This window comes from Oncorhynchus clarkii, chromosome 7, assembly GCF_045791955.1.
Source record: "Oncorhynchus clarkii lewisi isolate Uvic-CL-2024 chromosome 7, UVic_Ocla_1.0, whole genome shotgun sequence".
Taxonomy (NCBI): Eukaryota; Metazoa; Chordata; class Actinopteri; order Salmoniformes; family Salmonidae; genus Oncorhynchus; species Oncorhynchus clarkii.
Genome location: NC_092153.1, coordinates 73,150,451 through 73,174,528, shown reverse-complemented (window position 1 = coordinate 73,174,528; position 24,078 = coordinate 73,150,451). Strand labels below are relative to the sequence as shown.

At 42.3% G+C, this 24,078-nt stretch overlaps 1 protein-coding gene across 3 annotated transcripts in view; it reads right to left on the bottom strand.

The window, feature by feature from the left end:
* The window catches only part of LOC139413815 (vitamin D3 receptor B), a 130,025-nt gene extending 106,343 nt beyond the window's left edge, over positions 1-23,682 (bottom strand). The window contains exons 1-3 of one of the 3 annotated variants that reach the window (XM_071161599.1): positions 23,407-23,658; positions 23,065-23,122; positions 22,740-22,819 (exon numbers count right to left, since the gene is read on the bottom strand). In XM_071161599.1, coding sequence (XP_071017700.1) covers positions 22,740-22,803 — 64 coding nt within the window. In that variant the 5' untranslated portion in view covers positions 22,804-22,819; positions 23,065-23,122; positions 23,407-23,658. Of the gene's footprint in view, positions 1-22,739; positions 22,820-23,064 lie in introns of all 3 variants that reach the window. The other 2 variants (XM_071161598.1, XM_071161600.1) reach the window with 2 other exon arrangements.
* Positions 23,683-24,078: the final 396 nt, after the last annotated feature.

The window sequence follows — 24,078 nt, the reverse complement described above, 5'->3', positions numbered from 1 at the left end:
CCGCCCTGCACATTAAATTAACCAAGAGCATTGCCTAGGGCAATACAGTGCCTTCGGAAAGTATTCAGACCCCTTAACTTTTTCCACATTTTGTTACGTTACAGCCTTATTCTAAAATATATTAAATTGGTTGTATTGCTAATTTATTAAAAATAAAAAACATAAATACCTTATTTACATAAGTATTCAGACACTTTGCTATGAGACTCGAAATTGAGCTCAGATGCATCCTGTTTCCACTGATCATGTTTCTACAACTTGATTGGAATCCACCTATAGTCAATTAAATTGATTGGACATGATTTGGAAAGGCATACTCCTATCTATATCAGGTCCCACAGTTGACAGTGCATGTCAGAGCAGAAACCAAGCCATGAGGTTGAAGGAATTGTCCGTAGAGCTCCGAGACAGGATTGTGTCGAGGCACAGATCTGAGGAAAGGTAAAAATAACATTTCTGTAGCATTGAAGGTCCCCACAGTGGCCTCCATCATTCTTAAATTAAATAAAGTTTGGAACCACCAAGACTCTTCCTAGAGCTGGCCCCCCGGCCAAACTGAGCAATCGCAATCGGGGGAGAAGGGCTTTGGTCAGGGAGGTGACCAAGAACCTGAAGGTCACTCTGTCAAAGCTCTAGAGTTCCTCTGTGGAGATGGGAGAACATTCCAGAAGGACACCCATCTCTGCAGCACTCCCCCAAGCATGCCTTTATGGTAGTGTCCAGACGGAAGCCATTCCTCAGTAAAAGGCACATGACAGCCCGCTTGTAGTTTGCTCACTATAACTATGTGCTAGACAGCAAAATCACATACAACATGAGATTTCAAGTGGGTGGTGAAAGTTACAAAATGAAGGACATCTGAAAAAACAGGGGTCTGTTCAGAAGTGTGCAACATTCACATATAAATATGTTTTGTAGAACAGAAGTGATGTTCCGTCGTGTAGAATTAGCCATAACAGCAGGTCTACTCTTTCTATTTCTATGTGCAACATTCTGAGCAGGGAAGGTGGAAAAATATTCCATTCTTCCCATGAGCAAGGCATTTAACCCCAGTGTTGTGAAGTACTTAAGTTAAAATACTTTAAAGTACTACTTAAGTAGTTTTTGGGGGTATGTGTACTTAACTTTACTATTTATATTTTTGACAACTTTTGCTTCTACTTCACTATATTCAGAAAGAAAATCATGTTCTTTTTATTTCATACATTTTCCCTGACACCCAAAAGTACTCGTTGCATTTTGAATGCTTAACAGGACAGGAACATTATAAATTTCACGCACTTATCAAGAGAACTTCCCTGTTCATCTCTACTGCCTCTGATCTGCTCTGTTTGTAAATTGTTGGGAGCGTGCCCCGGGTATCCTTTTCCACCACTATTTAACACCAAACAACAACTTCTCCTTGGGCGCCGATGACGTGGACATAAATTAAGGCAGCACCTGGAAGACACATTTCAGTTGAAAGCATTGTTGTGCAACTGACTAGGTATTCCCTTTCCCTTCTGTAAACCTGACCACAACGTTCCATTTGGAGTGGGTGGTAAAAGCAACACTGTGAACCATTGAACTCAGTTGAATACACCCCAGGCCCAGGTAGTCAATCTAGCCGCACCGACTAACTAGTCGACAGGAAAGAAGAGCTTGTGACAGAGTGACTCATCCTCTCCGCTTCTGATTTCCTCATTCAAATTACTGAAATAACATGCATGAGTCACAACCATAATGATGCATAATTATCTATGGCCAAGACTAAGGAATGGTATCCGGAAGCATATTAGGAACTGTATCCGGATCAGTTGGATGTTTTCAAAGATGATCTGTGCTGGTACTGAAAAACAGTGACAGAGTAGAAGTGCTGATCTAGGATCAGGTCCTCTCTGTCCCTATAGCCTAATTTAATGAACTATGTTCTAAAAGACTGATCCTAGATAGGCACTCTGCTGTGATACTTTGAGCTCTGGAGGACATGGTACTCACGGGACATCTGAACCTAGACCAGCACTTAAACGCTGTTCATTACCAGCAACTGGGACTGTGATAACCAATAATTTATTACATTATGTAAGCCATATTACTATAGAGCCTAACTATCGTACTGAATTATTGAACAACACCAGGCAGTGGTGGTGTTTGTAGACGAGAATTCTACTCTTGGAGGAAGTAAAGGGTTTGTTCATCCAGAAATGTGACATCTTTGATGTTTTCATACCTCAAGAAAAGGTTGGGGAAAGGATGCTTGTTGCACCATCAGTATTGTAGGTCCTGCGACATGCATGTCTCATTACAAAATGAATGAGGAAGTTTGACACCATCTAATTAGATGAAATTAGATGACATTAGATATAATTAGGCCAACCTTTATCATTTCTTTAGTTTCCATGTCTCCTAATACAAATAGCAGGATCATATAGGCCTACACAACAGATGGCAATAACAGGTTAAGCGTTCAGCTACACCTAGGACAACTTTTGTAAACATCTGACAAACTTTGACTAACGGATGAACTATCCCTTTAAAACTCATGCAATCCCTTTAAAATGGTCAACTAATAGGCTGTAATCTAGGTGCTGTATTTATGCTAAAACTGAAAAGTAGTATATCAAACACCTGAAGACATTCAATGAAAACGGTAGATGCACTCCCACAATTTCAACCAATTTAACACGGTCAATAAATCAGGGGTGCATGGTGGTTTGAATCTTGTACGGAGGTGTGTACATTTCCAAACATTGTTGCTGTTCGCTGTATCTTCTAGCCATTGGCACTGTTGCAAGCTCCTATTGCAAAGAGTAGAGCAGTATAGTTGTGGGCAAGCTCAAAACTGACCATGGCAGTGTTCCAACCCTCACAAAATACCTCATTTCCTTGTCTCTTTATTGTTACTGAGCATATAAAGGACAGGTAAAGGGAAACTAGCCATTGGTTTCACCTATCCAGTCGTTCCAGGCTTGTGGTCAAGCAATAAAGGAGATAAGGAGGCAAGGAAGGGGCACTCTGAATGACCGTATCCTGGGATTTCTTTATTCTGTATCTGCTAAAAATATTTGTATCACTTATACAGCGCACTGGCTTTTAGTTTGGCAACCTTTTACACCCCTGCTGGCTTACCCCTAGAAGCCTTGAAACACATCACTTATTAGCAGTTCAGCACATCAGCATTTCTCCTAAACCTTTACCATCATAGTAGACATTGAACGCTTATGACCAAACTGGCTAAAACTCTGTTGTTAGCTGATGGTAGCTATTGCTACCCACATGCTAACCTGAGTGCTAACGTTACTAGCAGCAGTAATAGTAAATCCAGGTATAGTGGATAACACAAACATTGGCTACCATGATATCCTACAAGTTATATTGGCCAAAGATGATCAGGCAGTTCAACTAAAATAAAGACATACCTTGAAATAAACAATTACATGAATCATATTTGTATTTGACCCTTCATTTCTGCAAAACGTGCCATGTTGATGGAGTTGTTGTAGCTTGCTAGCTTATTGCATGCTAGACCCGAGTGGGCCAGTTCATTATGCATAGACCGGTGCACTTAGATAGCTGGCTATCTTTGATTGTTATCATCTACTAGCAAAATAACATGACAAAACTTTTTGGGTACTTTAGTACCTACTTATCCGATTCACTCCATCACCGAAGCCACCAGCAGGCTGTTTCTTTCTTCATGTCAAAGCCACAATGTATTGTTGGTACTGTATATGAGTTTTTGATAAATGTAATTCAAAATGCGAAAATAGAAATGTATAATTATTATTATTTTTTTTTTAACTTTTGACATTTTTTAGATGGAATATAATTTGTGAAATATATATTGTGAAGAGAGGATTTTCTAAAAGTGATCATTTGCCCTAACTTAATGAGAAGGGGAAGGGGGAGAAGGATGCAGAGAGGATTTTCTAAAAGTGATCATTTGCCCTAACTTAATGAGAAGGGGAAGGGGGAGAAGGAGGCAGAGAGGATTTTCTAAAAGTGATCATTTGCCCTAACTTAATGAGAAGGGGAAGGGGGAGAAGGAGGCAGAGAGGATTTTCTAAAAGTGATCATTTGCCCTAACTTAATGAGAAGGGGAAGGGGGAGAAGGATGCAGAGAGGATTTTCTAAAAGTGATCATTTGCCCTAACTTAATGAGAAGGGGAAGGGGGAGAAGGATGCAGAGAGGATTTTCTAAAAGTGATCATTTGCCCTAACTTAATGAGAAGGGGAAGGGGGAGAAGGATGCAGAGAGGATTTTCTAAAAGTGATCATTTGCCCTAACTTAATGAGAAGGGGAAGGGGGAGAAGGATGCAGAGAGGATTTTCTAAAAGTGATCATTTGCCCTAACTTAATGAGAAGGGGAAGGGGGAGAAGGATGCAGAGAGGATTTTCTAAAAGTGATCATTTGCCCTAACTTAATGAGAAGGGGAAGGGGGAGAAGGAGGCAGAGAGGATTTTCTAAAAGTGATCATTTGCCCTAACTTAATGAGAAGGGGAAGGGGGAGAAGGAGGCAGAGAGGATTTTCTAAAAGTGATCATTTGCCCTAACTTAATGAGAAGGGGAAGGGGGAGAAGGAGGCAGAGAGGATTTTCTAAAAGTGATCATTTGCCCTAACTTAATGAGAAGGGGAAGGGGGAGAAGGAGGCAGAGAGGATTTTCTAAAAGTGATAATTTGCCCTAACTTAATGAGAAGGGGAAGGGGGAGAAGGATGCAGAGAGGATTTTCTAAAAGTGATCATTTGCCCTAACTTAATGAGAAGGGGAAGGGGGAGAAGGATGCAGAGAGGATATTCTAAAAGTGATCATTTGCCCTAACTTAATGAGAAGGGGAAGGGGGAGAAGGAGGCAGAGAGGATTTTCTAAAAGTGATCATTTGCCCTAACTTAATGAGAAGGGGAAGGGGGAGAAGGATGCAGAGAGGATTTTCTAAAAGTGATCATTTGCCCTAACTTAATGAGAAGGGGAAGGGGGAGAAGGAGGCAGAGAGGATTTTCTAAAAGTGATCATTTGCCCTAACTTAATGAGAAGGGGAAGGGGGAGAAGGAGGCAGAGAGGATTTTCTAAAAGTGATCATTTGCCCTAACTTAATGAGAAGGGGAAGGGGGAGAAGGAGGCAGAGAGGATTTTCTAAAAGTGATCATTTGCCCTAACTTAATGAGAAGGGGAAGGGGGAGAAGGATGCAGAGAGGATTTTCTAAAAGTGATCATTTGCCCTAACTTAATGAGAAGGGGAAGGGGGAGAAGGAGGCAGAGAGGATTTTCTAAAAGTGATCATTTGCCCTAACTTAATGAGAAGGGGAAGAAGGAGGCAGAGAGGATTTTCTAAAAGTGATCATTTGCCCTAACTTAATGAGAAGGGGAAGGGGGAGAAGGAGGCAGAGAGGTTTTTCTAAAAGTGATCATTTGCCCTAACTTAATGAGAAGGGGAATGGGGAGAAGGAGGCAGAGAGGATTTTCTAAAAGTGATCATTTGCCCTATCTTAATGAGAAGGGGAAGGGGGAGAAGGATGCAGAGAGGATTTTCTAAAAGTGATCATTTGCCCTAACTTAATGAGAAGGGGAAGGGGGAGAAGGATGCAGAGAGGATTTTCTAAAAGTGATCATTTGCCCTAACTTAATGAGAAGGGGAAGGGGGAGAAGGAGGCAGAGAGGATTTTCTAAAAGTGATCATTTGCCCTAACTTAATGAGAAGGGGAAGAAGGAGGCAGAGAGGATTTTCTAAAAGTGATCATTTGCCCTAACTTAATGAGAAGGGGAAGGGGGAGAAGGAGGCAGAGAGGATTTTCTAAAAGTGATCATTTGCCCTAACTTAATGAGAAGGGGAAGGGGGAGAAGGATGCAGAGAGGATTTTCTAAAAGTGATCATTTGCCCTAACTTAATGAGAAGGGGAAGGGGGAGAAGGAGGCAGAGAGGATTTTCTAAAAGTGATCATTTGCCCTAACTTAATGAGAAGGGGAAGGGGGAGAAGGATGCAGAGAGGATTTTCTAAAAGTGATCATTTGCCCTAACTTAATGAGAAGGGGAAGAAGGATGCAGAGAGGATTTTCTAAAAGTGATCATTTGCCCTAACTTAATGAGAAGGGGAAGGGGGAGAAGGATGCAGAGAGGATTTTCTAAAAGTGATCATTTGCCCTAACTTAATGAGAAGGGGAAGGGGGAGAAGGATGCAGAGAGGATTTTCTAAAAGTGATCATTTGCCCTAACTTAATGAGAAGGGGAAGGGGGAGAAGGAGGCAGAGAGGATTTTCTAAAAGTGATCATTTGCCCTAACTTAATGAGAAGGGGAAGGGGGAGAAGGAGGCAGAGAGGATTTTCTAAAAGTGATCATTTGCCCGAACTTAATGAGAAGGGGAAGGGGGAGAAGGATGCAGAGAGGATTTTCTAAAAGTGATCATTTGCCCTAACTTAATGAGAAGGGGGAGAAGGATGCAGAGAGGATTTTCTAAAAGTGATCCTTTGCCCTAACTTAATGAGAAGGAGAAGGGGGAGAAGGATGCAGAGAGGATTTTCTAAAAGTGATCATTTGCCCTAACTTAATGAGAAGGGGAAGGGGGAGAAGGAGGCAGAGAGGATTTTCTAAAAGTGATCATTTGCCCTAACTTAATGAGAAGGGGAAGGGGGAGAAGGAGGCAGAGAGGATTTTCTAAAAGTGATCATTTGCCCTAACTTAATGAGAAGGCGAAGGGGGAGAAGGATGCAGAGAGGATTTTCTAAAAGTGATCATTTGCCCTAACTTAATGAGAAGGGGAAGGGGGAGAAGGATGCAGAGAGGATTTTCTAAAAGTGATCATTTGCCCTAACTTAATGAGAAGGGGAAGGGGGAGAAGGAGGCAGAGAGGATTTTCTAAAAGTGATCATTTGCCCTAACTTAATGAGAAGGGGAAGGGGGAGAAGGAGGCAGAGAGGATTTTCTAAAAGTGATCATTTGCCCTAACTTAATGAGAAGGCGAAGGGGGAGAAGGATGCAGAGAGGATTTTCTAAAAGTGATCATTTGCCCTAACTTAATGAGAAGGGGAAGGGGGAGAAGGATGCAGAGAGGATTTTCTAAAAGTGATCATTTGCCCTAACTTAATGAGAAGGGGAAGGGGGAGAAGGAGGCAGAGAGGATTTTCTAAAAGTGATCATTTGCCCTAACTTAATGAGAAGGGGAAGGGGGAAGGGGGAGAAGGAGGCAGAGAGGATTTTCTAAAAGTGATCATTTGCCCTAACTTAATGAGAAGGGGAAGGGGGAGAAGGAGGCAGAGAGGATTTTCTAAAAGTGATCATTTGCCCTAACTTAATGAGAAGGGGAAGGGGGAGAAGGAGGCAGAGAGGATTTTCTAAAAGTGATCATTTGCCCTAACTTAATGAGAAGGGGAAGGGGGAGAAGGAGGCAGAGAGGATTTTCTAAAAGTGATCATTTGCCCTAACTTAATGAGAAGGGGAAGAAGGAGGCAGAGAGGATTTTCTAAAAGTGATCATTTGCCCTAACTTAATGAGAAGGGGAAGGGGGAGAAGGATGCAGAGAGGATTTTCTAAAAGTGATCATTTGCCCTAACTTAATGAGAAGGGGAAGGGGGAGAAGGATGCAGAGAGGATTTTCTAAAAGTGATCATTTTCCCTAACTTAATGAGAAGGGGAAGGGGGAGAAGGATGCAGAGAGGATTTTCTAAAAGTGATCATTTGCCCTAACTTAATGAGAAGGGGAAGGGGGAGAAGGATGCAGAGAGGATTTTCTAAAAGTGATCATTTGCCCTAACTTAATGAGAAGGGGAAGGGGGAGAAGGATGCAGAGAGGATTTTATAAAAGTGATCATTTGCCCTAACTTAATGAGAAGGGGAAGGGGGAGAAGGATGCAGAGAGGATTTTCTAAAAGTGATCATTTGCCCTAACTTAATGAGAAGGGGAAGGGGGAGAAGGATGCAGAGAGGATTTTCTAAAAGTGATCATTTGCCCTAACTTAATGAGAAGGGGAAGAAGGATGCAGAGAGGATTTTCTAAAAGTGATCATTTGCCCTAACTTAATGAGAAGGGGAAGGGGGAGAAGGATGCAGAGAGGATTTTCTAAAAGTGATCATTTGCCCTAACTTAATGAGAAGGGGAAGGGGGAGAAGGATGCAGAGAGGATTTTCTAAAAGTGATCATTTGCCCTAACTTAATGAGAAGGGGAAGGGGGAGAAGGATGCAGAGGATTTTCTAAAAGTGATCATTTGCCCTAACTTAATGAGAAGGGGAAGGGGGAGAAGGAGGCAGAGAGGATTTTCTAAAAGTGATCATTTGCCCTAACTTAATGAGAAGGGGAAGGGGGAGAAGGAGGCAGAGAGGATTTTCTAAAAGTGATAATTTGCCCTAACTTAATGAGAAGGGGAAGGGGGAGAAGGATGCAGAGAGGATTTTCTAAAAGTGATCATTTGCCCTAACTTAATGAGAAGGGGAAGGGGGAGAAGGATGCAGAGAGGATTTTCTAAAAGTGATCATTTGCCCTAACTTAATGAGAAGGGGAAGGGGGAGAAGGATGCAGAGAGGATTTTCTAAAAGTGATCATTTGCCCTAACTTAATGAGAAGGGGAAGAAGGATGCAGAGAGGATTTTCTAAAAGTGATCATTTGCCCTAACTTAATGAGAAGGGGAAGGGGGAGAAGGATGCAGAGAGGATTTTCTAAAAGTGATCATTTGCCCTAACTTAATGAGAAGGGGAAGGGGGAGAAGGATGCAGAGAGAATTTTCTAAAAGTGATCATTTGCCCTAACTTAATGAGAAGGGGAAGGGGGAGAAGGATGCAGAGAGGATTTTCTAAAAGTGATCATTTGCCCTAACTTAATGAGAAGGGGAAGGGGGAGAAGGATGCAGAGAGGATTTTCTAAAAGTGATCATTTGCCCTAACTTAATGAGAAGGGGAAGAAGGATGCAGAGAGGATTTTCTAAAAGTGATCATTTGCCCTAACTTAATGAGAAGGGGAAGGGGGAGAAGGATGCAGAGAGGATTTTCTAAAAGTGATCATTTGCCCTAACTTAATGAGAAGGGGAAGGGGGAGAAGGATGCAGAGAGGATTTTCTAAAAGTGATCATTTGCCCTAACTTAATGAGAAGGGGAAGGGGGAGAAGGATGCAGAGAGGATTTTCTAAAAGTGATCATTTGCCCTAACTTAATGAGAAGGGGAAGGGGGAGAAGGATGCAGAGAGGATTTTCTAAAAGTGATCATTTGCCCTAACTTAATGAGAAGGGGAAGGGGGAGAAGGATGCAGAGAGGATTTTCTAAAAGTGATCATTTGCCCTAACTTAATGAGAAGGGGAAGGGGGAGAAGGATGCAGAGAGGATTTTCTAAAAGTGATCATTTGCCCTAACTTAATGAGAAGGGGAAGGGGGAGAAGGATGCAGAGGATTTTCTAAAAGTGATCATTTGCCCTAACTTAATGAGAAGGGGAAGGGGGAGAAGGAGGCAGAGAGGATTTTCTAAAAGTGATCATTTGCCCTAACTTAATGAGAAGGGGAAGGGGGAGAAGGAGGCAGAGAGGATTTTCTAAAAGTGATAATTTGCCCTAACTTAATGAGAAGGGGAAGGGGGAGAAGGATGCAGAGAGGATTTTCTAAAAGTGATCATTTGCCCTAACTTAATGAGAAGGGGAAGGGGGAGAAGGATGCAGAGAGGATTTTCTAAAAGTGATCATTTGCCCTAACTTAATGAGAAGGGGAAGGGGGAGAAGGATGCAGAGAGGATTTTCTAAAAGTGATCATTTGCCCTAACTTAATGAGAAGGGGAAGAAGGATGCAGAGAGGATTTTCTAAAAGTGATCATTTGCCCTAACTTAATGAGAAGGGGAAGGGGGAGAAGGATGCAGAGAGGATTTTCTAAAAGTGATCATTTGCCCTAACTTAATGAGAAGGGGAAGGGGGAGAAGGATGCAGAGAGAATTTTCTAAAAGTGATCATTTGCCCTAACTTAATGAGAAGGGGAAGGGGGAGAAGGATGCAGAGAGGATTTTCTAAAAGTGATCATTTGCCCTAACTTAATGAGAAGGGGAAGGGGGAGAAGGATGCAGAGAGGATTTTCTAAAAGTGATCATTTGCCCTAACTTAATGAGAAGGGGAAGGGGGAGAAGGATGCAGAGAGGATTTTCTAAAAGTGATCATTTGCCCTAACTTAATGAGAAGGGGAAGGGGGAGAAGGATGCAGAGAGGATTTTCTAAAAGTGATCATTTGCCCTAACTTAATGAGAAGGGGAAGGGGGAGAAGGATGCAGAGAGGATTTTCTAAAAGTGATCATTTGCCCTAACTTAATGAGAAGGGGAAGGGGGAGAAGGATGCAGAGAGGATTTTCTAAAAGTGATCATTTGCCCTAACTTAATGAGAAGGGGAAGGGGGAGAAGGATGCAGAGAGGATTTTCTAAAAGTGATCATTTGCCCTAACTTAATGAGAAGGGGAAGGGGGAGAAGGATGCAGAGAGGATTTTCTAAAAGTGATCATTTGCCCTAACTTAATGAGAAGGGGAAGGGGGAGAAGGATGCAGAGAGGATTTTCTAAAAGTGATCATTTGCCCTAACTTAATGAGAAGGGGAAGGGGGAGAAGGATGCAGAGAGGATTTTCTAAAAGTGATCATTTGCCCTAACTTAATGAGAAGCGGAAGGGGGAGAAGGATGCATAGAGGATTTTCTAAAAGTGATCATTTGCCCTAACTTAATGAGAAGGGGAAGGGGGAGAAGGATGCAAACAGGATTTTCTAAAAGTGATCATTTGCCCTAACTTAATGAGAAGGGGAAGGGGGAGAAGGATGCAAACAGGAATTTCTAAAAGTGATCATTTGCCTTAACTGCTCACAGACAAGCAGGAAAGAGAAGGAATAAAAACTTCACGGCATCATGTCTCAAAAATGTCAGCAATGAGCTTACGGACCACATCCCTTACGGACCACATCCCGACACACAACAGTCGGAGACGGAATCACATCCAGACCTATAACAAAGCTGGAAAAACGAGAGGGTGGAATGCTGGTGGAGTGAGAGAGAAGGGGGCCTTCTCCGAAACGATGGAGCCCAATGAGCGGCTGGCTCCCTATCACATCACATGACGCAATACCAAAAATGGCTCAGAAATGGCTCCCGACTGCCAAGAAATTCCGAAAAGGAACGAGCGAGAGACAGAGCAAGAGAAAACACAAGGCGATGTGTTTTACTGCATCTCTGGCTGGGTCACTACAAGTACAGAACAGACATAAAACAAATCAGACCTGGAATGACCCTCTCCATGGAAAGAGAGAGGGATAGAGAGAGAGACAGAGAGCGCGTGAGAGAGAGGGAGGGAAATAAGCAACTTTACAAGGCGAAGAGATGTGGGGGAGGGGGAGAAACGGAGAGAAAGAAAGAGTCGGAAACAGAAGCAAACAGAGAGAAAATAAGAAAGGAATACATAAAAACAGGGATAGAAGTGTCAGAAAGAGGGATAGGGGATGCAGGAAAGAAACACTAAAAAGACAGTGATCGACTGATGGGGAGGAAAGAGAGAAACTGGAACAACAGAATAGGCCTGGATAGACACCAGTGATTCAGAAAACTTGAATGTCCTCAAATGTCCACAATTCATCTTGCAGCAGTCATAAAACATATAACATTGACAAATGTCAAATAAATAGCAAAGGATATTTACAAAAAAATAGGCAGGGTAAGTGCAATTTCATAGTACTAGTGCTAAGGGGCGGCAGGGTAGCCTAGTGGTTAGAGCGGTGGACTAGTAACCGGAAGGTTGCAAGTTCAAATCCCCGAGCACTAGTACAAATCTGTTGTTCTGCCCCCTGAACAGGCAATTAACCCACTGTTCCTAGGCCGTCATTGAAAATAAGAATTTGTTCTTAACTGACTTGCTAAATAAAGGTTTTCAAAAAAAAAAAAAAGTGCAATTAGTCCAACATTTGTTAAGTTGCAGAATTGCATTTGGAATAAAATTTCACTCTTAACTCTCCTTCATTTCCCTCTGTCATAAACCTCCATTGTCATATTTTGCAGTTTTAAAAGCTAATTTCCTGCAATTCTACACATTATTCCAACGAACAAGAAGAAAATTTGCTGCTACAGCCATTGTTCACGCTCATGCTCCTCGCTCACCCAATTCTTTACTACTAGCTAGTGATAGTGAGGCACAAGCTAGGCCTACTTGAAACATCGCCATCTACTGGCAGCATTTACCCGCCAGAAGATCAAAAACCCCATAATAAAAAGATGCTAGAAAACCCTACTAGATTTCTGCACAACTAAACAGAATTTATTATGTGTTTTATTTTATTTCGTTTTTGAAGATAAGCTATTTTCTTCATTATTATATTTTAATAAACTGTTTTTCGCCCCCCAAAATTATTTGTTTCAGTTCACATTTACTATAATAACCTTGGTCTCCACACACACACCCCTCTCCAGGCCCCACCGCGAAGCGAGAGAGGCAGGGGCGGCCTGCCCATTTGCTGGGTCCCTTGCTGGGGGGAAAGGGGAATGACAAAGAGGCAAGGAGAGCCCCCCCCCCCCCACACACACACACACACACAGCCCTGTCTCTCCAGAGCTCGGGAGGGGTTAAGTGCTATCGCTCTCTCGCAAACACACACACACACACACTAGCACACACACACTCTGAATTAGCAAGGACAGGACCTGACAGACAACAGACATGTGGGTGACGTGAGTGTGTAAGCACTTAGCTCTGGTCCCAGTTACATAACCAAAACCCAAAAGTACAAACCTTGGCAACGTGTACTATGCCTCAATCACCTGCAGGTAATTATGTTGTAACACCTTCTTTGTATCATCATTATGGCCGGATGCAAAAGCATTCTATTTCCACTAACTCATACTTACTCACTCATACTATTTACAATGTAACTAACTCATACTTACTCACTCATACTATTTACAATGTAACTAACTCATACTAACTCACTCATTCTAACTCATACAGGGACCAAACCAAGCCAGGTGGGTTTCTCCTTTTTCTCAACCCACTGGTGGGCCCTGCATGCAACACGTTTCCAAGAAGTCACATTATTCTACATGACTAGCCCGGCTATACTTACACACAGTATGCTTTACCTGTGACGTGTTGAGTGTTCGAACCATCAATCACTGGACATTTCAACGTGTGCCAAACACTAGTAGGTGGAACTTAACGTGTCATTACTCCCAACAACAACTTAACACGTGCACTATATACAGCATATGGCAAACACCCACACAAAAGCCCAGCTTTCTGTGTCAAATAAAGGGTAGCTCTATAGGAGGCCTAAACTGTTACATATGGGAGAGGAGGAAGTAACCAATTACAGTGATCATGGAGGGGGTGGGTTGGATCACTGTACTGCTGTCGCAGGGTGGACAGAAAGCTAATAGACTGTACCAACACGACTGCTCGACCCTCGTACACAACCTGCCATTGTTGTGGCTGTGAATGGCTGGAACGTGAGCCTGCATTACAATGCCCTCGGCTACTGTTCTGGGTTCAGCTCTGGTTGTCCAGCTTTTTGGCATACGACCCTATTTTGAAAATTCTTGCGACCCCAACCATGTGAAAAGTATTACACAATTAACAACCAATGTTTACTTTTTTTATTTGGGGCTAGGGCAGTCAATAGAAAAACAGTCTAACAGTATTTCTGATTGTCTTCTCAACTCACCATCACATACTTTTAATGTGGGGCTACGACAGTCACTTACAAATGAGTCTGACATAATGTATCTTATCTCACCTCCACTAATGAGATGGGTGTGCTGAGATGGGTGTGCTGAGGTGGGTGTGCTGAGGTGGGTGTGCTTGATGCATGTCACGTCGGAGCTTCTAAAAGTCAGGGGTCAACAGTGCGCACCTCATCTCTGCAGTCACATCCAACCTGGTTCAATATTTGGTTTTAATGCAGACGAGAGTACTGATGGTGCTTTCAAAACAACTGAGAAAAATACGAGATCAAATCATGACATCAGTGGTCTTCAGGTCAGAAAGTCAGGGCTCCAGAAAGAATTCAGTTGGATGACCGTTCAAAAAAAGATTTTTCCCAGTCTTAGCATGTTTTTTTCCAGAGTTCCCAGTTGTCTTGAACGTGGCATTAATGCTCAGAGGGAGACGCCAGGGTATATTATATTATATTATATTCCCTTTGAGTCAGGAACCAAAACTCCGTAGTGACACGCGAATGCGTTCGGTCACATGACAGCTCGACCAGCTGTTTGATTTCACTTGCCGGCATGTTCAATTGACCCAGGATCACAGTCAAATGGATTGGGAAGTAGGTCCCAAAAGTAGGGTTGGGCGGTAACCAGACGTTCATATCCTCATACCATCCTTCTCTCACGCTGGGATTTACGGTATTACCAGCTTAGTACACAAGGGGCTCCAAAACCCCCCGCAAAAAAATCCCATTGGCAGTCTACTGCAAGAATGCTAACAAATTGTGCACAAATAATGGGGAATTTCCATGGAGGCTGCTAGCTAAATATGCTAACGAGCATAAACGGAAATGAACAAATTGCAAAGACAGGCAATCCAGCTATACATTATAGGTAGATTATACATATATAGGTAGGAGCTACCAAATGTCATTTTTGGTGAGTGTGAATGAGATACATTGTGAAAATTAACAAAGTTTTGAGGCAAGCTTGTCTGACGGAAGAACAGTACTGGGTACACACTGTTTCTGTTTGGAGTCTGGGAGTTTCTAGGACAAAGGGCCTGCCTGCTCTGCTCAGAGAAGATAGGGGAGGAGCATATGGGCCCAGAACTGAGAGGAGAAAAAAACACAAGGAAATCAAGCTGCAGTGGCAGCTGTACAGATAACTCATGCAAAGGTTTTTGACCTCTCAAACACTGCAGAAAGTTAAAACAATATGATGCGCCGTGACCTTATTCATTCAGCAACTTACTTACAGTACCAGTCAAAAGTTTGGACACCTGCTCATTCAAGGGTTTCTCTTTATTTTGACTATGAAACTATGAAATAACACATATGGAATCATGTAGTAACCAAAAAAGTGTTAAATGTGGTAGTCACCTGGAATGCTTTTCCGATTACCAGGTATGCCTTGTTAAAAGTTAATTTGTGGAATTTATTTCCCTCTTAATGTGTTTGAGCCAATCAGTTGTGTTGTGACAAGGTAGAAGGTGACAGAAGATAGCCCTATTTGGTAAAAGTCCATATGGTGGCAAGAACAGCTCAAAAATGCAGAGAAACGACAGTCCATCATTACTTTGTCAGTTTCTTCAAGTGCAGTCGCAAAAACCATCAAGCGCTATGATGAAACCGGATCTCATGAGGACCGCCACAGGAAAGGAAGACCCAGAGTTACCTCTGCTGCAGAGGATAAGTTCATTAGTTACCAGCCTCAGATATTGCAGCTCAAATAAATGCTTCACAGAGCTCAAGTAACAGACACATCTCAAAATTAACTGTTCAGAGTTGTTCATACGTATTCTGTATATACAGTATAGTGCCCAAACCTAGTACAATGTTACCACTGTGCCAGCTCCCCCTAAATGCTTTCTAATAAATGGCCTAAAGAAAAGCCCTGTCTGAAATGAAAACAACCCCCTACACCTTTGGTGTTTCAGACCGGAAGGAACTGGATAGGTGTAAGATTAAGTAAGCGATATGGTCGAAGCTCCCATAAGACCATTGCAAAAGACTAGAGGGAATCGCCACCATCACATTGCTGACTTAAGGCATCAGCATGCTCCAATTCGGCTGGCGCCTAGCCGAGTTCCAAACGAGTGTGCTCGCATACACCTTTAAAAGACCTTCACTTGACAAATTATTAAAAAGCTGCAATAGTACTGATTGTCCATTTTGAGACGCCATAGCCACTTCCTCAAAACAGTCATAATTAATATAAGATAACTCAAGAAATCTGTCATTAATTTTAAAGTTTTTGCCGAGGAGATCTTAGTTTGGTATAGTATTTCTCAATGAAAAAATTTGCATGGAAATTACCTGTCTCTCATTGAATGAAAACAAAGTCTTTATTGAAAAATCCATACTATTGACCAGTCACCAATGAAGGGGCATAGACTTGCGACTTAGGCTTGCCTCAATAAAAAAATGTATGTGCCTAAAGAGCCGAAAAAATCCTTACTGAAGTCCATAATGAACAAAAACATCACAAACTTTCTACATTAGAAATGCAAACTCTTCCGAACTATTTTGACTGGGAAGCAACCGGATGCACTTATCCACTCAGTCAGATCTGAAAAAACTGAAGACGTGGGGGCTAGGGGAAGGGAATAGGCCAAGGAATGCGTTTTATTCATCCTGCTTTCTTTCGATCGTATCATGTTTATCCAAGATCTCCCATTCTCTGGGCTAGAGCTGCATGTACCATACATTGATTCTACAGGCCTCCAAACATGTCTGCTAGGCGACTTGACATCTCTACTTCCCTCATCATTACCTCTTTGGCAGAGGAAATGTGATTGAGCGAGGTAGTGTTGTGGGGAGAAATTTGGCATCCCGACTAGGTTCAGATAATCTTATTACACGGTCTTATACATAGCAACAAGGAACTGCACGTTCTAGCACGTTCTAGCAACAAGGAACTGCACGCATGTTGCTGTGTGCCACCGACTTAATTAGAGGCGTGCCGCTGTGTATCTTTTCAGTACGTTATCATGCGCTTATAAATGCTCTCGAGTGCATTATGAGGTGATAGTGATGGCAGAGAAGTAGGCATTGGTCGAAAAAGAAAGGAAATTCACGAGCACCACAATAACTACTCCACCCATGCTCTACCAAGGTTTTCCAGCACACAGCTTTGACCTGCTACAGTAGTTATGTTTGTCTATTGTATTTCAAACTATGTGTAGGCAGGCTGCTTAGGATTCAAACTCTGGGTGTGCCGACATGGCCATACTCGTGTTCGGAATCGTATCCGCAAGTTGACAGTTGATAGTCGGATCGGATGATACATATAAAAGTGTTTTAATATACCTAATTAGATGTTGACAAAATAACTCACTGCACATTCTCACTGCAAAAAAAGCTGCAGATTTGGAGCAGCGTGCAGAGGGGTGGGTCTGTGTGCCTTCAACTTGCAGCAGGCAGCCAAGTTTGCTGTCACTCGGTCAGAATGTGCATCACCGGTTAAAATGTTCCCTACACTTGCCTCGCTTGTTAGATATTATGCACATTGATAGTTTAATAGCAAACGTCCTTGCCATGTGATTTATCATAGTAGCAGGCAGCAGCAATCTAAATTATCAGACCACATACGAGGAAAAGTGATCGGGTGAAATTATGAAGTGAGTGGATGGAGAAACAACTTCAATCGATCCAATCAAAGCAGCAGGATCAATGTACAGACCGCCCTTCTCTTTACACACAGGCAAACGAGCCAGTTAAGGTATTTCGACCACGTAGAACCTCACATGAATCAAATCCAATTTTATTTGTTACATACACATGGTTAGCAGATGTTAATGTGAGTGTAGTGAAATGCTTGTGCTTCTAGTTCCGACAATGCAGTAATAACCAACGAGTAATCGAACCTAACAATTTCACAACAGCTACCTTATACACACAAGTGTAAAGGGATGACGAATATGTACATAAAGATATATGAATGAGTGATGGTACAGAATGGCATAGGCAAGATGCAGTAGATGGTATAGAGTACAGTATATACATATGAGATGAGTAATGTAGGGTATGTAAACATTATATTAAGTGGCATTGTTTAAAGTGGCTAGTGATACATGTATTACATAAAGATGGCAAGATGCAGTAGGTGGTATAGAGTACAGTATATACCTATGAGATGAGTTATGTAGGGTATATAAACATTATATTAAGTGGCATTGTTGAAAGTGGCTAGTGATACATTTTTTACATGTATGGCAGCAGCCACTCAATGTTAGTGGTGGCTGTTTAACAGTCTGATGGCCTTGAGATAGAAGCTGTTTTTCAGTCTCTCTGTCCCTGCTTTGATGCACCTGTACTGACCTCGCCTTCTGGATGATAGCGGGGTGAACAGGCAGTGGCTCGGGTGGTTGTTGTCCTTGATGATCTTTATGGCCTTCCTGTGACATCAGGTGGTGTAGGTGTCCTGGAGGGCAGGTAGTTTGCCCCCGGTGATGCGCTGTGCAGACCTCAATACCCTCTGGAGAGCCTTACGGTTGTGGGCGGAGCAGTTGCCGTACCAGGCGGTGATACAGCCCGACAGGATGCTCTCGATTGTGCATCTGTAAAAATTTGTGAGTGCTTTTGGTGACAAGCCAAATTTCTAAGCCTACTGAGGTTGAAGAGGCGCTGCTGCGCCTTCTTCACCACGCTGTCTGTGTGGGTGGACCATTTCAGTTTGTCCGTGATGTGTACGTCGAGGAACTTAAAACTTTCTACCCTCTCCACTACTTTCCCGTCAATGTGGATAGGAGGGTGCTCCCTCTGCTGTTTCCTGAAGTCCACGATCATCTCCTTTGTTTTGTTTACGTTGAGTGTGAGGTTATTTTCCTGACACCTCCTCCCTGTAGGCCGTCTCGTCATTGTTGGTAATCAAGCCTACCACTGTAGTGTCGACTGCAAACTTGATGATTGAGTTGGAGGCGTGCAAGGCCACTCAGTCGTGGGTGAACAGGGAGTACAGGAGAGGGCTCAGAACGCACCCTTGTGGGGCCCCAGTGTTGAGGATTAGCGGGGTGGAGATGTTGTTACCTACCCTCACCACCTGGGGGCGGCCCGTCAGGAAGTCCAGTACCCAGTTGCACAGGGCGGGTACTATGTTATTAAATGCTGAGCTGTAGTCGATGTCAGGTAGGGTGGTGATATGGTCCTTGACTAGTCTCTCAAAGCACTTCATGATGACGGAAGTGAGTGCTACAGGGCGGTAGTCATTTAGCTCAGCTACCTTAGATTTCTTGGGAACAGGAACAATGGTGGCCCTCTTGAAGCATGTGGGAACAGCAGACTGGGATAAGTATTGATTGAATATGTCCGTAAACACACCAGCCAGCTGGTCTGCGCATGCTCTGAGAACGCGGCTGGGGATGCCGTCTGGGCCTGCAGCCTTGCGAGGGTTAACACGTTTAAATGTTTTACTCACTTCGGCTGCAGTGAAGGAGAGTTCGCAGGTTTTGGTAGCGGGCCGTGTCAGTGGCACTGTACTGTCCTCAAAGCGAGTAAAGAAGTTGTTTAGTCTGTCTGGGAGCAAGACATCCTGGTCTGCGACAGGGCTGGTTTTCTTTTTGTAATCCGGGATTGACTGTAGTCCCTGCCACATACCTCTTGTGTCTGAGCCGTTGAATTGCAACTCTACTTTGTCTCTATACTGACGCTTAGCTTGTTTGATTGCCTTGCAGAGGGAATAGCTACACTGTTTGTATCTGTTTGTATTCGGTCATGTTTCCGGTCACCTTGCCCTGGTTAAAAGCAGTGGTCCGCGCTTTCAGTTTCGCGCGAATGCTGCCATCAATCCACGGTTTCTAGTTGGGGAATGTTTTAATAGTTGCTGTGGGTACGACATCGCCAATGCACTTGCTAATGAACTCGCTCACCGAATCAGCGTATTCGTCAATGTTGTTGTTTGACGCAATGCGGAACATATCCCAATCCACGTGATCGAAGCAATCTTGAAGCGTGGAATCAGATTGGTCGGACCAACGTTGAACAGACCTGAGAGCGGGAGCTTTCTGTCTTAGTTTCTGTCTATAGGCTGGACGCAAAGACAGTACAGTATGGTTTAGAAACTCTGTGACTGACAGATATGAGAAAGATGCTTGCTGGCACCCGAATACAAACAATACTCGGCTCACAAACGGATCCAGAAAATTGCCCATATCCGTTACTTGTTTTGTCCGACTAATCAGCACACCCCTCATTCAAACCTTTTCAAACAGCCTAATTTATTCAAAGTGTCTATAACATGCCACTCTGTACATCCCACACTTGACATATACATAATACAAGCCTATATTGCATGTTACACCCTGACTAGACCAGCCACATCGTGTGCGCAATCATTGCAAAATAAATGTACACATACAGTATATGTTATTCCGTCATTTCATCCAAACTGCTCACAGGCGTCTGCATAGCCAGGCGCTAAAATAAAACATTTATTATATTTGAGACGCTAGACGTGCTGCAAGTACTGCCTCTCCCATCTACTCATTGGGTTTCAGGAGAATACTAACCCACGTGGGTGAGAGCTTATTCATAGAAAATTAACTAGAAACTAACTTAGTAGGTTTCCCCTTTAACTGTGGATTATTTGTCAGAGTAGAGACTCGAGGTCAAAATTATACAAAGATCCAACAACAAAAAGGCCCATTCATGACACACAGGTTAAGGTAAAATAACAACCCAATGTTCACCTCCCAGGACAAATTAGTTAGCAACAGCAAGCTAGCCAAATGTCCATGGATGTTTAATGTGTGTTTCAACCTGTCCCCAAAGGAATATAGTTGGTTCACAGTTGCTTTTGCTATTTTAACCTACGTGCCATGAACGCGTCTGGTGGGGACTGACAAAATCAACATGCACACGATACCGCATGCGCAGGCCCGGTTTGGTCAAGGTGTTACCCGGCATACACATCATAGAGATCTATCTCTAGGGGGTAACATATAACTTTAGTCAGCAGTAGGCCTACCCATATCCCATCATCAAGAAAACAAGGGGGTCATACTTTACATTACAGTGCTCTTAGGACTCGCTGTAATTACTAACAGTAAGTGTACACAGAGTACAGGGTAAATGCTATTGTCATGACTTATTGTTACAATGTACTCGCACTGTAAGTAGGATTATGGTATGGGTTTGGGGTAGGGCTAAGTTTTAGATTAGGTATACTGTTGTAATACAGTAAAACAATGAGTAGGCCTGATGCTCTTTACTATACTGTACTTACAGAAATATTTACACAGGAATAAGAACATGGTTATGTAAAGTGTTAATACATGAGGATATTCTAATCTGGTTGAAGAGGTTTATGGGTCTAAACCTTTTCAATCATCTAGGCCTGAGTAAAGATCTATCAGAGTCAACATATGAGAGTCAACATATGAGAAATAACATATCAAAATCACAGAGAGCTCAAGCACAAATAAGGTACCCTGATATCGCTCCACTAATCTTAATAGCTCGGGGGAAATATCAAATTCACATTTTCGTTGGATTCATTAGTGCCAACGAAAGTGTGCTACCTACAATAACATGACCTGTTGGGTCAGTTGACTCAATTCCCTTAGAGAGAGGCAGTATTTTGAATTCTCGTCATTTCTAATAGTGAACACTTATACGGCATCACTCGTCAACACTTTTGGCTACAAAGGCTGCGTAGAAGGAAAACAAAGGACATTACCCACTTCTAAATGGAAACCGGAGCCATGTTCAGTAGGAGCAAATGGGACAAAACGTTTTGAAACAGAAAAGGTGCTGCATGTGAACGTGTCCAATAAGAGCAATGATTTGTTTTCAGTTTGAAGTCGTTTTCCGACCTTGTGTCCTACTGTGACTAAAGACACAACTGTGACAGAAAAAAAAGAATGTGAGGTAAGGTTACTTACACGTCATCTATTTCCAGGATAGTTTTAGGCAGATGGTGATACATTTGACAAGAAAAACAAATATAAGCCCTTACTGATTTTATTTAAACATCAGTGGCAGTCAGTGCTGTTTAATATTTGGGAGGAAAACATTTTTGATTTATCAGCATGGCCTTATTTCTATTAAAGCATATTGAATGACTGTCTTTCATGTTCCATTCACCCAGCTCAATGTAGCATCAATAGGTTTAGTCTACTAGATGATACTCAAATTTTCCCTATACCCATCATGAGGTTGCTACAACCTAGCCTACGAATTAAAGTTTATAAGGTAGAGACAAATTGGATTAATCAAGGTGACAGATAGTGAGTGACACATTCAATATTGCCTTGAACACTCTTGCCTGCATCTAGCTGATCTAGGATGTCCAAACAGTTGCAAACGAGAGTTTCTATTGGACAAATTCAGGTAGGTTTACCCGTTTCATTCCATTGTGCAATTGTCATCTCAGTCTCCAGACTTGAACCCCATTGAAAACCTGGGGTTTGAATTGAAGAAGGCAGTCCACAAGGGCAGACAAATGATATCAAGGATCTGGAAATATTCTGTATGGAGGAATGGTCTAAGACCCCTCCCAAAGTGTTCTCCAATTTCATAAAACATTTTAGAAAAAGGCTCGATGTTGTTATCCTCGCAAGCGGACGGTGGAAACAGGGGATCCAATAATTTGGATCCCTACCTTCTTAGGTTTTTTTTGTATTAATTGTTAAACAACACCTATTTTTCAGCACAATTGTATTAGTATAAAATAATATCATTGTTTTCTCTTTTGGACCATACAATACAGCTCAGTATTTGTATTATTTATTTGATACAGTATTTTTTGATCATCTCCATCGAGGGACTCAATAATTCTGGACCCCAGAGGATTTGATTTAACCTACGTATTGAACCCATTAAGAACATGGTAGACGTTAAATCAGAGGGAAAAGTTGCCAGTGTGAGACACGGGAGGCCCATTTTGAAGGTCTAGTAACAGAAGCCTAAAATGTAACTCATGTTATGTCAAATAGTAATAGTCTGGCATATTTGGGGCATGGGTGTCTGCAATACACTCCAGCTTTTAAAGTGCTTATCTAGCTACATTTTTTCAAAGCTATGACAGATAATAAATATTTTGGGAATCTGGAGCTGAGCTTAATTCCATGAATGTATTGCATGAATGTATATGAATGCATGGATTTAAATCAGATCAAAGTACCTTACCTGAGATTGTGGCATGCCGTTGTTTGTAGATGGAGGATAAAGACTTGACAACTCTCTTAACCATTTATATATCTCTAATCCTGAAAAAGTAGAAATTGGCTTAATCAATTCAGACTTTGTTTCAGACAGTTTGGTTGCTTGAATAATACATTTTCTTTACAGAGATACAAATTGTAAGACAATCATTTGAGCAGCATGCGTGCAATGGTTGGATTGTAAAGATCATTTTGGTACACTGACATCCTTTAACACTGCGTTAATTTTGAGCTCGAGCAGCAGAATAGTTGTAGCTTTCACATTCCTTCTCTGCATGCGAGTTTCATACCTGTGTACAACTTTTCCCAAGACCAAGTTGCCCTTAGTCCGTTTTTCGTCGTCAATATCTACAGAAAAAAATTCCTCTCCATGTTGAATTGCAGTAAATATGTTCGATACTGTGTATAACTGCGTATTACAAAGACCCGTACGTGATCGACTCGAAATGTCAAAACTATCACGCCCAAACGAAGGCTCTAAATGCTGGCTCTAGAGCTGATACTGATCGTTAGCGTGTAGGGCTGGTTAACCCTAATTGCGCAATCAGTTTCAGGCGATGTATCAATTGTATTCAGACAGAACGCGACTGCTATGAACGAAAACACCTAGTAATAATGGTTACGGTATTTACCTTTTTGTCATGCTCTAGAAACGGCGAATTCTATAGAATAACTGTGAAATCCACTGTCTTGCCAGACCCTAAATAAATGGCCATTACTTTTTGTTATGCCCCGCCCATGGACGTCCACAGTATATAATATGTTCCGTAAACCTCTCCAATAGCCAATCAAAGGTGCAATCTGCGTTAATCCCGTGTTTTGGTTGGTGGCATTTTACACCAACCCTGCCATGCTTGGTCGAGCCAAATGCTCGTAACGTGTGCGAGCTAGTCCCCTTCCCCCAAACACAGGGGTGTGTCATGACGTCAGAGGTAACGAAGAGGTAAACAACTTTGACCGCGTGAGCTTTAAAGCAACATTGTTTCACCGCAAGCACTGATCTGCTACAGCGCTACCTACTATAACGTTGTAACAATATGATAATATATGCACTGAAAAGGAAACGATATGATTATCTGCCACAAATATGTGCTATGCACTACTCTTTGTTATGTGGCCACATGTTTTGTGAGGTGGCAGCATTGTAATAAAGTATTGCGTTACAGGCTAGGAATTGAGCGTAGTAGTGTCGGGATGGATACATGACACCGATCATTTCATTGTCTCTGTGTTTGTATTATTATTTTAATCTTACTCAGCATTGTGCGTATGCAGAAGCGTGTGCGCATGAGAGCAAGAGGGGT